This window comes from Amphiprion ocellaris, chromosome 3, assembly GCF_022539595.1.
Source record: "Amphiprion ocellaris isolate individual 3 ecotype Okinawa chromosome 3, ASM2253959v1, whole genome shotgun sequence".
In the NCBI taxonomy this organism is placed as follows: domain Eukaryota; kingdom Metazoa; phylum Chordata; class Actinopteri; family Pomacentridae; genus Amphiprion; species Amphiprion ocellaris.
In genome coordinates this window covers 40,999,331-41,015,166 of record NC_072768.1, presented here as the reverse complement: position 1 = coordinate 41,015,166, position 15,836 = coordinate 40,999,331, and the positions used below count along the sequence as shown (strand labels likewise).

The 15,836-nt window shown below is 44.3% G+C and overlaps 2 protein-coding genes across 6 annotated transcripts in view; one reads left to right on the top strand and one right to left on the bottom strand.

Moving 5' to 3' along the window:
- The window catches only part of LOC111585526 (sodium channel protein type 4 subunit alpha B-like), a 44,173-nt gene extending 36,337 nt beyond the window's left edge, over positions 1 to 7,836 (bottom strand). Inside the window, exons 1-5 of one of the 4 annotated variants that reach the window (XM_055008594.1) lie at positions 7,544 to 7,836; positions 4,265 to 4,433; positions 3,884 to 4,012; positions 3,359 to 3,478; positions 84 to 175 (exon numbers count right to left, since the gene is read on the bottom strand). In XM_055008594.1, coding sequence (XP_054864569.1) covers positions 84 to 175; positions 3,359 to 3,478; positions 3,884 to 4,012; positions 4,265 to 4,433; positions 7,544 to 7,632 — 599 coding nt within the window. In that variant the 5' untranslated portion in view covers positions 7,633 to 7,836. Of the gene's footprint in view, positions 1 to 83; positions 178 to 1,694; positions 1,955 to 3,358; positions 3,479 to 3,883; positions 4,013 to 4,264; positions 4,434 to 7,543 lie in introns of those variants that run through there. The other 3 variants (XM_055008582.1, XM_055008590.1, XM_055008596.1) reach the window with 3 other exon arrangements.
- A 3,025-nt stretch (positions 7,837 to 10,861) lies between these two features.
- LOC118471122 (protein TsetseEP-like) lies at positions 10,862 to 14,745 on the top strand. Of its 2 annotated transcripts, XM_055008605.1 has the most exons (4): positions 10,862 to 13,068; positions 13,919 to 14,015; positions 14,143 to 14,261; positions 14,400 to 14,745. In XM_055008605.1, the coding sequence occupies exons 1-2, from the start codon at positions 11,947 to 11,949 to the stop codon at positions 13,937 to 13,939; spliced, it is 1,143 nt and encodes a 380-aa protein (XP_054864580.1). In that variant the 5' UTR covers positions 10,862 to 11,946; the 3' UTR covers positions 13,940 to 14,015; positions 14,143 to 14,261; positions 14,400 to 14,745. The 2 variants fall into 2 exon arrangements, with proteins under 2 accessions (XP_054864580.1, XP_054864578.1); XM_055008603.1 differs by having other exon boundaries at positions 10,862 to 14,015.
- The last annotated feature ends 1,091 nt before the right edge of the window (positions 14,746 to 15,836 follow it).

The window sequence follows — 15,836 nt, the reverse complement described above, 5'->3', positions numbered from 1 at the left end:
CTGATGGACAATCTGTGTGTGTGTCTGTGTGTGTGTCTGTGTGTGTCTCTCTCTCTCTGTGTGTGTGTGTGTGTGTGACTCACTCCAGGATTCCGCTCAGAACTGGAGATTTGATTTTGATCAACATGAAACAACAGTTGGTCAGAATCGTCAGCAGCATGAAAATCCTGGAGAACGTGTGTTTGTTAAAGAAAACTCAAAAAACACAGACAGACAGACAGAGAGACAAACAGAAGGACGGATGGACGGATGGACAGATGCAAAGGAACAGCTTGCTTGAAGAGTTTCAGTCAGGCTTCAGAGTGCATCATAGCACAGAAACAGCTCTGGTGAAAGTTACTAATGACCTTCTCATAGCGTCAGATAATGGACTGGTCTCTATACTTATTTTATTGGACCTTAGTGCAGCATTCGATACAATCAACCACAAACTTTTATTACAACGACTAGAACATTGTATTGGCATTAAAGGGACAGCACTGGACTGGTTTAAATCCTACTTATCAGACAGGTTCCAGTTTGTGCATGTCAACAATGACTCTTCTGAGCATACTAGGGTTAATCATGGAGTTCCTCAGGGTTCTGTCTTAGTACCAATACTGTTCACATTATACATGCTTCCCTTAGGCAATATTATTAGGAAGCACTGTATTAATTTCCATTGTTATGCTGACTACACTCAATTGTATTTATCTATGAAGCCAGATGAAACTAATCAGCTAGCTAGACTGCAAGATTGTCTTAAGGACATAAAGACCTGGATGACCTATAATTTCTTACTACTAAATTCAGACCAGAATGAAGTCATTGTATTTGGCTCCAAACATCTTAGAGAATTGCTTTCAAAGCATATAGTTACTCTGGATGGCATTACATTGGCCTCCAGTACTACTGTGAGGAACCTCGGTGTTATCTTTGACCAGGACATGTCCTTTAACTCACACACAAAACAAATCTGTAGGACTTCCTTTTTCCACCTGAGAAATATTGTGAAAATCAGGAACATCCTGTCTCAGAGTGATGCAGAAAAACTAGTCCATGCATTTGTTACTTCTAGGCTTGACTACTGTAATTCCTTATTATCAGGTTGTCCCAATAGCTCTCTGAAACATCTACAGCTGATCCAAAATGCTGCAGCCAGAGTACTGACGATAGTTAGCAAGAGAAATCATATTTCTCCTATGCTGGTTTCTCTTCATTGGCTTCCTGTTAAATCTAGAATAGAATTCAAAATCCTTCTTCTGACATATAAAGCTCTTAACAACCAATCTCCATCATATCTTAAAGACCTGATAGTACCATATTATTCTAGCAGAACTCTTCGCTCTCAGACTGCAGGCTTACTTGGAGAAGTGACCTGTAACTTCTCTCTAAAAGTAGAATGTGAGGCAGAGCCTTCAGTTATCAGCTCCTCTCCTGTGGAACCAGCTCCCAGTTTGGGTTCTGGAGGCGGACACCCTCTCTAATTTTAAGACCAGGCTTAAAAACTTCCTTTTTGACAAATCTTATAGTTAGGACTGACTGGGGGACCCTGAGGGGGTCAGCTGGAGTCTTCCTCTTGGACGTCCCTTAGTTCTGCCCCTAGTTCTGCTGCTATAGGCCTAGGCTGCTGGAGGACCTCTCTGGATGCACTGAGCCCTTCTCTATCTACCATTATATTTAATATATATATACCATTATTGCATTACACTCACTCTGTTTCTCCCTGTGTCCTTTCTCCGAGTGTCCCTGGTCCCAGAGCTGGATGCTTCAGATCTGTGGTGGTTCTCCCACCAACTGGCCTAATCTCCATCTGTGGGATGCTGCTGCTGCTGACCTTCCATCAATCTACTCTGCATCACCCTCACTATACTTGATTTGCTCATCTACTTACTGTTTGAATGTTACTACCAGCTATATATGTAGTATATTTATTACAGAGCCGTACATCAGAACAGTAAACTATGAATCAATTTCCATGTTAGCTTCTACTCTGTATGTATCATCTATCTGATCATACATGTATCCAACTGTGTGTTATATGTTCCTTGTTCCCCACCCCCCCTTCTCCCATCCCTCCCCCTCCACTTCTACCACTCTAACTCTATCCCTCTATCTCTTCTGTCCCTCTCTACCCTCCTTCCAGCAGCAGATGGGTCCCCTACATAAAGAGCCGGGTTCTGCTCAAGGTTTCTTCTTGTTAAAAGGTGTTTCTCTTGCCACAGTCTCCTTAGGGCTGCTCTGGGGTTCATATGGGTTCTGGAAAGCATCTTGAGACAATTTGACCTGTAATTGGCGCTATATAAACAGAGGTGGGTAGAGTATCCAAAAATTGTACTCAAGTAAGAGTAACATTACTTCAAAATAATATCACTCAAGTAGAAGTAAAAAGTAGTCATCCAAAAAATTCCTCAAGTAAGAATAAAAAAGTATTTGGTGAAAGGACTAAGTACTGAGTAACTGTTTGACTGTAATGTCTGATTTATTTTTTAGAAATGATGATCAGACAAAAATGTAAAATAATGTGCAAATTATGATATTTCCAAATAATAAAATAAAAACTAGCAAAATAAATAACATTTTTACATCTTGACAAGTTAAGACACAAGAAACAAATATTCAAATCTCTGTTTTTCACAACATAAAGCTTTAGAAACAAATACCTGAAGTAAGGGAACGTGTTTATGCTTGAACAGTACAAACTACTTCCAGTGAAAGGATCTACTGTATTTCACTTCTCTCCAAATGGTACAGGCTCAGTGTGCAGAGTTTGTGCCGCTATGCTGCCACAGTTCGTATGAGGTCATGTGACCGCAGGGCGATGTCTGGTGAAACGGAGTCACGTGATTATTGTTGCTTCGTCTGATTGGTGAAACACAGTCATGTGGTAGATCCACTGTGGGCATCTCTCTGGCAAAATAAAGCAGCTCTAATATGGTAAATAAAGAAGTAACGAGTTGAGTGTAGATCAGTGTAACGGAGTAAGAGCAGCGTTTCTTCTTCACAGATCTATTCAAGTAAAAGCAAAAACTATGGCAGAGTAAGACTACTCTCAGAAGTACATGTTTTTCAAAAAGTCACTCAAGTAAATGTAACGGAGTAAATGTAACTCGTTACTACCCACCTCTGCCTTTAACCTAGGCAGGTTGCAGTGTGTGTGTGTGTGTGTGTGTGTGTGTGTGTGTGTGTGTGTGTGTGTGTGTGTGTGTGTGTGCGTGTGTGAGAAAAAAGTTACTCAAGTAAATGTAACGGAGTAAATGTAACTCGTTACTACCCATCTCTGTATATAAATACAATTTAATTGACTAGACAGACAGGTCATCAGGCAGACAGGTGATTAGACAGACAGACAGGTGACCCTGTGATGTCATGAAGGATATGGATGGAGGAGGAGCTTGATGGAGAACCTCCTCAGCAGGTTGAACGGACTCAGCAGGAAGCACGCAGATTCACAATTAAACCTGTGGATGATGTTGTCCTTACTGAGGACCATGAAAGTCTGCAGAGAGACAGGTCAGAGAGACAGATCAGAGACAGACAGACAGGTCAGAGACAGACAGATCAGAGAGGCAGGTCAGAGACAGACAGACAGACAGGTCAGAGACAGACAGGTCAGAGAGACATGTCAGACAGACAGACAGGTCAGAGAGACATGTCAGACAGACAGACAGGTCAGAGAGACAGGTAAGAGAGAAAGACAGGTCTGACAGACAGATCAGAGAAACAGACAGGTCAGAGAGACAGACAGGTCAGAGAGACATGACAGACAGACAGAAAGACAGACAGGTCAGAGAGACATGTCAGACAGACAGACAGACAGGTCAGAGAAACAGGCAAGTCAGACAGAAAGGTCAGAGAGACAGACAGGTCAGAGAGACAGACAGGTCAGAGGTGAGAGACAGACCTTCTGTGATTGGTAGAAGGGATCCAGCTCCTCCAATGGGGTTGTGAGGAGTTCAGGGGGCGGGTCCCCGTAGATGAAGGGGAGGGGCTTCCCTGCTGCCATGTCATTGGATGGAGCTTTCTCGGTTACCTAGGCAACACAGCTGAGTGAGCGTTACTGAGCACCGATTGGTCCACTGAAAGGTGATCTATTGATCCTGGTATTGATCGGTGTATTGATCAGTGTATTGATCCTGGTATTGATTGGTTTATTGATCCTGATATTGATCAGTGTATTGATCCTGATATTGATCGGTGTATTGATCTTGGTATTGATCAGTGTATTGATCCTGGTATTGATCGGTGTATCGATCAGTGTATTGACCCTGGTATTGATCGGTACCTGGTCGTTCTGCTGCTTCCTCTCCTCGGCTTCATGTCGTTCTCTGATCTTCTCCAGAGAGGCTGGAGTGAAGCGTCTGAAGAGCTCCGTACCAACAGGGGGCAGCAGAGACATTATCCCTTCATTCTGCAGCTCCGTCTGAACCTCACTGTCGCCTAGCAACCGGCTCCTGTGAGGATGACAACAATAATAATCTGTATTTATAGTTTTATATTTATAAGTTCTGACCGACTGGTGAAGCCCAGACTGATTCTTTCGGTAAACTGGCCGTTAGTTTCACCATCCAGTCTCTGTGGTTCATGGAGAACACTGAGGAGATCCTACCAGAGAACAGAGAGGAGAACGCTGAGGAGATCCTGCCAGAGAACAGAGATCTGATAGGTCTCCTCAGCAGTCAGACATGATGTTCCTGCTGGTGTTCCTACACCAGTCATGGTTCCAGCAGAGACAGGAAGCAGATGAGATACAATACATACAATGTTGACACCTCTTTTGTGGAGTTAAACAATGAGAACAAATGCAGACAAAAAAAAAGGAAGCAGATGAGATGTGATGGAATGATCTGTGAAGGCCTACACCAGAAACAGAACCTGCTCCTAGAACAAATCATCAAGAACATTATTCTTCTGTGTTCTTGTGAAACAACAGTTCCTCATTCGGATCAGTCTGTTAGGAATCCTCTCCAATAGTTTAAGCTGAAGTTCTGGAATCTGAAGAAGTGTTTTGGATGAAACATCTGGTTGAAATGTGAAACTCCCAGAAGAGGAAGTTCCTCTGGACGTTTTAATGTTCCAGATGTGTAGAGTGGGATGGAATGAAAGATGTAACTAGAGCCTGGAACAGGAAGTTCAGGAATGCATCTCTGAGGAGAACATGTGTTCCTCTGGAGATCAAGAATGTTCCCCAGAATAAGTCAGCCCAACCAAACTGGAAACAGAACATCAGATCTTTATCTTCCAGCTGGACCTGAACGTCTGACAGGAAAATGAACCCAATCTAAACTTAAAGTCAGGACATTTCATCACTTTATTCTCCTGGAACTGATGTTCTCTCCTCATCCTGTAATGTTTTCTATCTCCATGTCTCCTCTCTACTCTGCTTCTCAGCTGTAGGAGATGTTCCACCATGCAGGACAGATCTCCAAGTAATTTATGGAACCTCAAATGCCCTCATCAGCCCTCTAATAAACAGCAAAGCAGACGTCAGTCCAGATGCAGCTGGAACTGTTTATCTCCTAGAACCTTCCTCCTCCTACAGCTAGAACCCTTTATCTCCTAGAACCTTCCTCCTCCTACAGCTGGAACTCTTTATCTTCTAGAACACCCCCTCCTCCTACAGCTAGAAACCTTTATCTCCTAGAACCTTCCTCCTCCTACAGCTGGAACCCTTTATCTCCTAGAACCTCTCCCCTCCTCCTACAGCTAGAACCCTTTGTCTCCTACTAGAACCTTCCTCCTCCTACAGCTAGAACCCTTTATCTCCTAGAACCCCCCTCCTCCTACAGCTAGAACCCTTTATCTCCTACAACCTCCCCCTTCTCCTACAGCTGGAACCCTTTATCTCCTAGAACCTCCCCCCTCCTCCTACAGCTAGAACCCTTTATCTCCTAGAACCTTCCTCCTCCTACAGCTGGAACCCTTTATCTCCTAGAACCCCGCCTCCTCCTACAGCTGGAACCCTTTATCTCCTAGAACCTTCCTCCTCCTACAGCTGGAACCCTTTATCTCCTAGAACCTCTCCCCTCCTCCTACAGCTAGAACCCTTTATCTCCTACTAGAACCTTCCTCCTCCTACAGCTGGAACCCTTTATCTCCTAGAACCTTCCTCCTCCTACAGCTAGAACCCTTTATCTCCTACTAGAACCTTCCTCCTCCTACAGCTGGAACCCTTTATCTCCTAGAACCTTCCGCCTCCTACAGCTAGAACCCTTTATCTCCTAGAACCTTCCTCCTCCTACAGCTAGAACCCTTTATCTCCTACTAGAACCTTCCTCCTCCTACAGCTGGAACCCTTTATCTCCTAGAACCTTCCGCCTCCTACAGCTAGAACCCTTTATCTCCTAGAACCCCCCCCTCCTCCTACAGCTAGAACCCTTTATCTCCTAGAACCTCCCCCCTCCTCCTACAGCTAGAACCCTTTATCTCCTAGAACCTCCCCCCTCCTCCTACAGCTAGAACCCTTTATCTCCTAGAACCTCCCCCCTCCTCCTATAGCTGGAGCCCTTTATCTCCTAGAACCTTCCTCCTCCTACAGCTGGAACCCTTTATCTCCTAGAACCTCCCCTCCTCCTACAGCTGGAACCCTTTATCTCCTAGAACCTTCCTCCTCCTACAGCTAGAACCCTTTATCTCCTAGAACCCCCCTCCTCCTACAGCTAGAACCCTTTATCTCCTAGAACCTCCCCCCTCCTCCTACAGCTGGATCCCTTTATCTCCTAGAACCTTCCTCCTCCTACAGCTAGAACCCTTTATCTCCTAGAACCCCCCCTCCTCCTACAGCTGGAACCCTTTATCTCCTAGAACCTTCCTCCTCCTACAGCTGGAACCCTTTATCTCCTAGAACCTTCCTCCTCCTACAGCTAGAAATTTCTAGAACCCGCTCAGAGCGACGCCTCGACTTTCTGTTCTGCCGATTCACTGAGTGTGGAAGCACCCATCAGAAAACTATTGATCAGAAACATTCAAACTATGGATCAGAAACAACAAAACTATTGATCAGAAACATTCAAACTATGGATCAGAAACAACAAAACTATTGATCAGAAACATTCAAACTAGTGACCAGAAACAATAAAACTATTGATCAGAAACATTTAAACTATTGATCAGAAACAATAAAACTATTGATCAGAAACATTTAAACTATTGATCAGAAACAATAAAACTATTGATCAGAAACATTCAAACTATTGATCAGAAACAATAAAACTATAGATCAGAAACAATAAAATTATTGATCAGAAACATTCAAACTACTGATCAGAAGCAATAAAACTATTGATCAGAAACAATAAAACTATTGATCAGAAACAATAAAACTATTGATCAGAAACAATAAAACTATTGATCAGAAACAATAAAACTATGATATATTCATGTCTATATTTTATTACAATCAGTATTTTTATTCAGACAGAAGCTGAAGATCTGACTGAAACAGAAAAATTTACTGAGCAGCAACAATAACAGCAGGACAGACCTCCAGCAGAACCAGAACCAGAACCAGAACCAGGGTTAGCAGGTGAGGGTTAGTCAGGTTAATCAGGTGAGTCAGACTTACACCTGTGCAGGACTCAGTCTCAGTTGATTGGTTCTCCTCAGCTGCTCCAGTCGCTCCTCCGTCCTCCTCCAGAACTCAAACAGCGACATCTTCCTGCAGCTGTCCGTCCACCTGCCTCACCTGTCAGATACCTGTCTGTCTGTCTGTCTGTCTGTCTGTCTGTCTGTCTGTCTGTCTGTCTGTCTGTCCCTGATTCTGCAGCTTCAGTCTCTCTCTGATGGCCGTCTGTTCATCTGCAGCCTGAACTGAAAAACATATAAAAGCACAACAACACACTCAGGAACACACACACACACACACACACACACACACACACACACACACACACACACACACACACACACACACACACACACACACACACACATAGTGTTTCCCAAGAGGTTCTTGCAGACAACAGCCTCCTGTTCTCTGCAAATGTCTTAATGAGAACATCACATCCTGGTTTCCTGGAAGAGCGCACACACACACACACACACACACACACACACACACACACACACACACACACACACACACACACACACACACACACACACAGAGCAGAGAAACAAAGGCTTGGTTGTTTGAGGACAGAACTTTCTAGTAGTTCTATCTCTGTGAGGACCTTCAGTGCAGCTCGGTTCTGTACCATCAGCAGAACTTGAGGTTCTGGAGCAGTTCAGAGTATTCTGCCTTCTTGGAGTCTCTGGACCCTCTTTTCGACCGGGGTGGAGCCCGTTCGGAGTTGGAGCCGGCGCCCGACTTGGCACCGGTTTTTTGTGTTTCGACCACCGGAGCTGCGGCTCCGGGCTCCAAAAACTGGGGCCGTTTCGGGCACCAACTCGTTGCTGGGCCAGAGGTGGCCAGAGTTGAGAGCCGAGCACGTCACGGGCAGAGGGCGGGGTGACATCTAAAAACATCTAAAAAGATAAACATAGATATGGTCATCAACTTATTGCGCGTGTTTAACCGCTAAGTAGTCAATGCAAGCGTAGTCGAAGCTAAGTAGCTAAGCTAACGCTAGCACGTTTACTGTTAAGTATCCAAACGTCTTTGATAATTACCTTTCTTCTCAAACGTGATCGCCGGGCATAGGAACGGCGACGCCGATGGGTAACCCCTAACAGAAGGTTTTGCTGTTCAGCGATGGCGAGACACACTAGCAAAGCCATGAACACCACTCCAAAGAAGTCCTCCATTGTTGTTGTGTGGGTTTCCGTACGGCGTGAACGCTGTTGAACGGCAACGTATGCAGTGATGTACACACGTTTTGTGGTGGCGCAATGACGCAGCTCCAACTTTGCTCCTTCCGAATGGAAACACAAACTGGTTCTGGGGCGGCACGAGATTTGAACCAAAAAAGCACTGGCTCTCAACTTTGAACCAACCTAGCACCTGGTGCTCTTTGGTCGAAAGCCCCTATGGGAGGTTCCTGGAAGGGGGACCGCCTGGGGACTCCATAGTTCTCCTGGAGGACTTCAACGTTCATGTGGGCAATGATGGAGAAACCTGGAGGAGGTGATTGGGAGGAACGGCCTGATCTGAACCCGACACTGCATGAAAGTAGGGATATTCGTCTGTAAACAGCACTGAACATTTCCGTGCAATTTCAAGTTAAAGGCAGTAAACTGCAATTTGCAGGCAGTACAAAAAGCTACTGAGAAATGCCAGGAATTAACGTGGACGGCTGATGTCCCAGGGGGGGAGCTTTCCAGTGTCAGTGAAAATGCTGTGAGCTATACAAATGCAAATCAGAGTGGTGTGTGTGGAGGTGTAAGGTAGGGGGGTTGGTGGGTGTGGAGGTGTAAGGTTGGGGGGTTGGTGGGTGTGGAGGTGTAAGGTAGGGGGGTTAGGGATGGGGGTTGACTTTTCACACTTGCATTAGTTTTTTTAAGAGAAAAAGGACACACAAACAAAACTATACAGTTTATACTTTATTTGAATCAGGGTTCATACAGCTTTTATAAAAGTAAATAAAAGCACATCACAGGCACTTTTCAACACTGTCAAAATCCTAAATCTCAGACACCATGCAGAGCAGCATGACTACAGTCACCTTTTCTCTTATGTTGCTTTCCTGTACAGTGGATGTGTTTACCACACATCTTCCAGCAATGCCCTCAACAGGTAGAAATGATGATGGACATGAGGTGTCTGTTTCCCTCAAGTTCCAAACTTCTACCGACTTTCCATAAAAATGTCTGTTGGGATGGTGATGAAGCCTGGAAACTCCTGCAATTACGCGTCTATATATAGTACTCTCTGACCTGACATTAATAGCTATGAACTGCTTCATAATGGCTGGTCTTGTTTCTGTCAGAGGTTCAAGGATGGATTCCTTAAAAAACACCATCTAGCAAATACAGACCTGATCAAAATCTTAAGACCAGTTGAAAAATAGCTAGAATTTACCTTTTGCACATTTGGATCTTAATGAGGTTTTAAGTTTAAGTTGCCCAAACAAATTTTTGAAGTGATTAACAAGAACGGTGGAGCTACTCATTACTGAGTCCTACTGAGAACATTTTTTGTTCTGGTTTGGAGAGTTTTTTGTAATTTTTTGAGCAATGGTCTTAAACTTTTGATCAGCTGATAAAAAGCCTATTTCAGTTTACTTCTTGTTTTCAATAAATTACTTTTTCAAAGTGTTTTTTGTCTCACTCCCCCTTCTTGCTTTTGCATATTGTAGCTCTACTTAAAACCTCATTAGGATCCAAATGTGCAAAAGGTAAATTCTAGCTATTTTTCAACTGGACTTAAGATGTTGATCTTTCTGCTCTAAATCTGTCATTCAAATATGTTACAAGTTTGCATGAAATGGCAAAATGATCAACTGTAGTTACAGTGTACAGGGTTCATCTGATGATACATTATCAACACTGCATGCACACTACCAGACAAATGTTTGGACACACCTCATTCAATGGTTTTTAGTTATTTGTATTATTTATACATTGTAGATTGATACTGAATATTAACTCTTTTTGTTTACAACATAATTCCATATTTATGTATGTACTGAATGAGAAGGTGTGTCCAAACTTTTGACTGGTAGTGTAGATCAAGCTCATCTGGGATGATATGACAGAGGCATCACAGTAAAGGGCAAAGCCTTTTCTTCTTTTGATCAAAGAAGTTCATCTTGCAGGCGTAGAGAAAATCTGTTGACCTGGAGAAGTCGGCATGTTACTTTAAGGCAGTGATTCTCAAATTTTTTCTGTCGGGCCCCCCTTCAGAGGACAAAAAACTTTCGTGCCCCCCCAATAACTTCGTGCGTGTATATATATATATATATATATATATATATATATAAACTGTGAAAACATGAATATGCAGGGCTGTGTTATTTTATCTGATTCCATTTTGTTGTTTTTCACAGTAAAGATCAGGGGTGTCAAACTCATTTTAGTCTAGGGACCACATAAACCCAATCTGATCTCCAGTGGACCCCACCAGTAAAATCACAGCATAATAACCTATAAATAACCAAAAACTCCAACTTTTCCCCTTTGTTTTAGTTTAAAAAAAAGTACATTCTGAAAATGTTCACATTTAATGAAGTATCTTTTAACAAAATATTATGAACCTGAAATTTCTTAAGGAAAACAAGTTCAATTTCAACAGTAGCCTATTATGCCTCAGTTCATCATTCACACATGCATTGTAACTGCCAGATAACAGTTTATCTACAAAAACACAAAACATTCAGTCACAGGTATCTGCAACTGAACAATCTAGTATTTTACTTCATGATCAGAACAACTTGTCAAGTTCTAGAAATTATTTTAAATTTACAGTTTTACAAATCTACAATTTACAGTTAATGTTGTTGTAATTTTTATCATTTGTAAAGTCGTCCCGCGGGCCGAAATGGACCGTCTGGTGGGCCGGTTTTGGCCCACAGGCCGTATGTTTGACATTGCTGGTAAAAATAATCGGAGGAGATGAGCCGAGTACGTGACGTGATCAAGTACGCTGGTGTTCTGACTGCACATTAACGATGCGTTCTCCCGTTCTCTGGAGTCTGTACTTCGGCGTCTGAACGGCCAGTGCATGTACCATAGATATATACAGAAGATCATTATTATTATTATTATTTATATCTATGGCATATACAGTCTATGGGGCCAGCACAATTTCAGTATTGTTGTACGCCGCGAAAAACAGGCCGACGTTAAAACAATAGTTCAGCTAATTAGTTCCGTGTTGAAGGACCTTTTCCTCCCAGTCGCCCGCGCCCCCCCGACATGCCTCTGTGCCCCCCAGGGGGGCGCGCCCCACTATTTGAGAAACACTGCTTTAAGGAATGCTGCGTCACTGACGTCATCACGTTAGAGTTGCTCGTCCAATCACACGCGTCGTCTCGCAAGAACCGCGCGATACACGAACAGACAAAGAAGTCGTCTTTGTGAGTTTCTACAATGGCGGCCCGGTATCACCAGTCCGACTCACCACAAACTCCTCGCATAGAACAGCCTGGACATGACCGACTGGTTCCAGTCAGACCCGCGACAGACACTGAGAAGAAACTGTTGAGCGTTATCAGCAGACTGTCTGGCCAGAGAGGACCGCTGGAGGAGATGCTGGAGGAGAAGCCGGAGGAGAAGCCGGAGGAGATGCCGGAGGAGATGCCGGAGGAGAAGCCGGAGGAGAAGCCGGAGCAGAAGCCGGAGGAGATGCCGGAGCAGAAGCCGGAGGAGATGCCGGAGGAGAAGCCGGAGGAGAAGCCGGAGGAGATGCCGGAGGAGAAGCCGGAGGAGAAGCCGGAGCAGAAGCCGGAGGAGAAGCCGGAGGAGAAGCCGGAGCAGAAGCCGGAGGAGAAGCCGGAGGAGATGCCGGAGGAGATGCCGGAGGAGAAGCCGGAGGAGATGCCGGAGGAGAAGCCGGAGGAGATGCCGGAGGAGAAGCCGGAGGAGAAGCCGGAGGAGAAGCCGGAGGAGATGCCGGAGGAGAAGCCGGAGGAGAAGCCGGAGCAGAAGCCGGAGGAGAAGCCGGAGCAGAAGCCGGAGGAGAAGCCGGAGGAGATGCCGGAGGAGAAGCCGGAGGAGAAGCCGGAGCAGAAGCCGGAGGAGATGCCGGAGGAGAAGCCGGAGGAGAAGCCGGAGGAGATGCCGGAGGAGAAGCCGGAGGAGATGCCGGAGGAGAAGCCGGAGGAGAAGCCGGAGGAGATGCCGGAGGAGAAGCCGGAGGAGATGCCGGAGGAGAAGCCGGAGGAGAAGCCGGAGGAGATGCCGGAGGAGATGCCGGAGGAGAAGCCGGAGGAGATGCCGGAGGAGAACCTGGAGCAGAAGCCGGAGGAGATGCTGGAGCAGAAGCCGGAGGAGAAGCTGGAGCAGAAGCCGGAGGAGATGCTGGAGAAGCCGGAGGAGAAGCTGGAGGAGAAGCCGGAGGAGATGCTGGAGGAGAAGCCGGAGGAGATGCTGGAGGAGAAGCTGGAGGAGAAGCTGGAGGAGAGGATAGCCGCCATGGAAGCCAAATTAAACACTTTCTCCAGCGGCGAGGAAATTCAGCGGAAAAGAGGAGAGCACAGTCCTAAAATTGCTGTAAGAATATATTCCATTTGTAGGATATTTTTAGTGAGTTTTTAGCACAATGCTCTGAATTGACAGATGGTTTGAGAGAGACGTGAAAGAAGCCATCCATGTCAAAGTGGAGAAGCCATCTCTGAAAAGGAGGGGTGGTCTGTGACATCATCTTTCACCATTTTACAATCAGGTCCTTTCAAAACTCCCCAAAAGAACTACTCAGCAGAATGACTCAGGTGAGGTGGTTCATGCTAACGACCACCATTAGCATACGAGGGCTCAGTGAAACTCGCATTTCAACGACCCCCTTTGTCACTCCCTGGCTCCCAACGACCATCGTTGAGGAGCCAGGTGGGCCTTGGCAATGGTCGTCAGAATGTGAATAACACTGACCACACCTCACAGAGGTTATAAGCTGAGGCAACATCAACCACCACCAGAACTGAAGAAGCCTCTTGGATGAGAGGTGAAACGTCTTCAAGGAACCTTCTTAAAGTCCAGTTGGATTGATGTAAACAACTTTGGATAACTGAATTGGTAACGTTAAGCAGTGATAGCATGTAGTCCTCCATCTTTGTTAACAAACGTGACTTTATTTTGCCTTTTTGTACTTTTAGGGACAAGGGTGAGACTGTTTATTCTGTTTTCTTTTTCGTTTCTTTTTTGTGAGAAAATGTTTACTGTAAGCATGTATAATAATTGTCAGCTGAATGCACACAATTAAATTGTTGTACTGTAGATTGTAAACCATTCATGCATCCATTCAAATTGTGTCTGCTAATTTAAAACAGTTTTAAATGACTTTACAGTTGACTCTGCAGTTATTCTGCTGTGAGTAGTAAATGAATGTTCTGATTTATTTTCACAGACTGGGCTCACCTCACAATGAGACAGTCAGGACATATTTAGTTAAAACTTTGGCTGAAGTCCAGATGTGGAGGATGTGGAGACAGACGTCCTTCTATGTAAGTATCCTGTTTAAAATTGTTCTAAATTTTTCGATTTCATCAACAGCAACAAAAGCTAACGATAGCTGAAAATAGCAGGAAATAATAATAAAGCTAATAACGGCTTCATTTAACTGTTTTCCAGCTGATTGTAAAAAGCATTTTGAAACTCTACGGAGGAACTACCGCTACAGTCAACCCAACATGGTGGATCAGGCGGAGGCCATGAAGTCTTCTGCCCCGAGTCGCCACAGAAGAAAGAGGGTAAGAGATATTAGTTTGATTCATTACATTGTGTGTTTTATACAAAATGTGGTTAGAATAGTATTGCTGGTCACTATGACATTATTTTTCTGTTAAATTATTAAATGTATTGATTTCCTGTACTGATTGTGTTCACAGCTGCTGGATGCCAGGAAGACAGTCCTTGCTCCAGATGAAGAGGACTTCTGGAAGGGCATCACAGCTGACATGATGTCAGATGAGGAGGACGGCAGCGTTGACGGGGTGCGTGGATGGATAGTGTGGCCTCCATCCTTCCACAGCCAGGATCCTTCCACAGCCAGGAGCTTGCCAACCTGTGTGCAGCCCTACAGGCTGGAGGCTGATGTAAAGTACACAGCTCTACATCACAGGTGTTTTTGCAATGGACAGCTGTCTGATAGACATAAGTATGACACGGCAGCAGCAAAGAGACATTTTAAGCCAGAGCTGATGCCTGAGACCAGCTCAGTGTGAGAGACCAACTTGCCCATTTTTTAGTTTTTAATTTGTTTTGAAATATATATATATATATATATATATATATATATATATATATATATATATATATATATATATATATATAGTTTATCCTGTTTTAATTTTAATTTTTGGATCTTGGGAACTCTTGCAATCTATACTGTTCAATAAAGCTCTTGTTTTTCAATGTCTCAACATGTCATATTTTTTCCCTCCCAATAAATTAATGTCATTGATTGTAGGATAGCCCATTGGATAACAATAAGTATGCAGGTTAACTAATTATACACTTTACATGGCCCATATTTATTAATGTCTTATTAAATTATTATTATTAAATTATTATTATTATTATTATTATTGTTATTATTATTATTATTATTATTAATAATAATAATAATAATAATAATAATAATAATAATAATAATCAAAGCAAATCTGGATCAAACATCAGGATGGTGTGATGATGTTCATGAGGAACCTCAGTCTTTCTGTTAATGGATTCGGTGAGTAAAGTAATGAACAGTATTCCCCGGGCGAAGAATGGATGGTTAACGTTGTTAAATGAGATGGATGTCTCTACAGCTGTCCTCTTATTGTAGGCTAGTTGTCATGAGACCAGAAAGGGACATTACATCCTTTTAGCCCCAAATAAAAAAGTGAAAGCAGTGAGGTCATGTCAAGGTGTGGAGAGCTGAGGAGCAGGAAGAGGGAAAAGCAGAGGGACAACCAGAGGGACAACCAGAGGGAGAACCAGAGGGGACAACCAGAGGGAGAACCAGAGGGACAACCAGAGGGACAACCAGAGGGGACAACCAGAGGGACAACCAGAGGGGACAACCAGAGGGACAACCAGAGGGAGAACCAGAGGAACAACCAGAGGGACAACCAGAGGGGACAACCAGAGGGACAACCAGAGGGGACAACCAGAGGGACAACCAGAGGGACAACCAGAGGGGACAACCAGAGGGACAACCAGAGGGGACAACCAGAGGGACAACCAGAGGGAGAACCAGAGGGGACAACCAGAGGGAGAACCAGAGGAACAACCAGAGGGACAACCAGAGGGGACAACCAGAGGGACAACCAGAGGGGACA

Excerpts from the sequence above, each read along its gene's own strand:
- LOC118471122 (XM_055008603.1), top strand. The coding sequence starts at position 11,947 with ATGGCGGCCCGGTATCACCAGTCCGACTCACCACAAACTCCTCGCATA.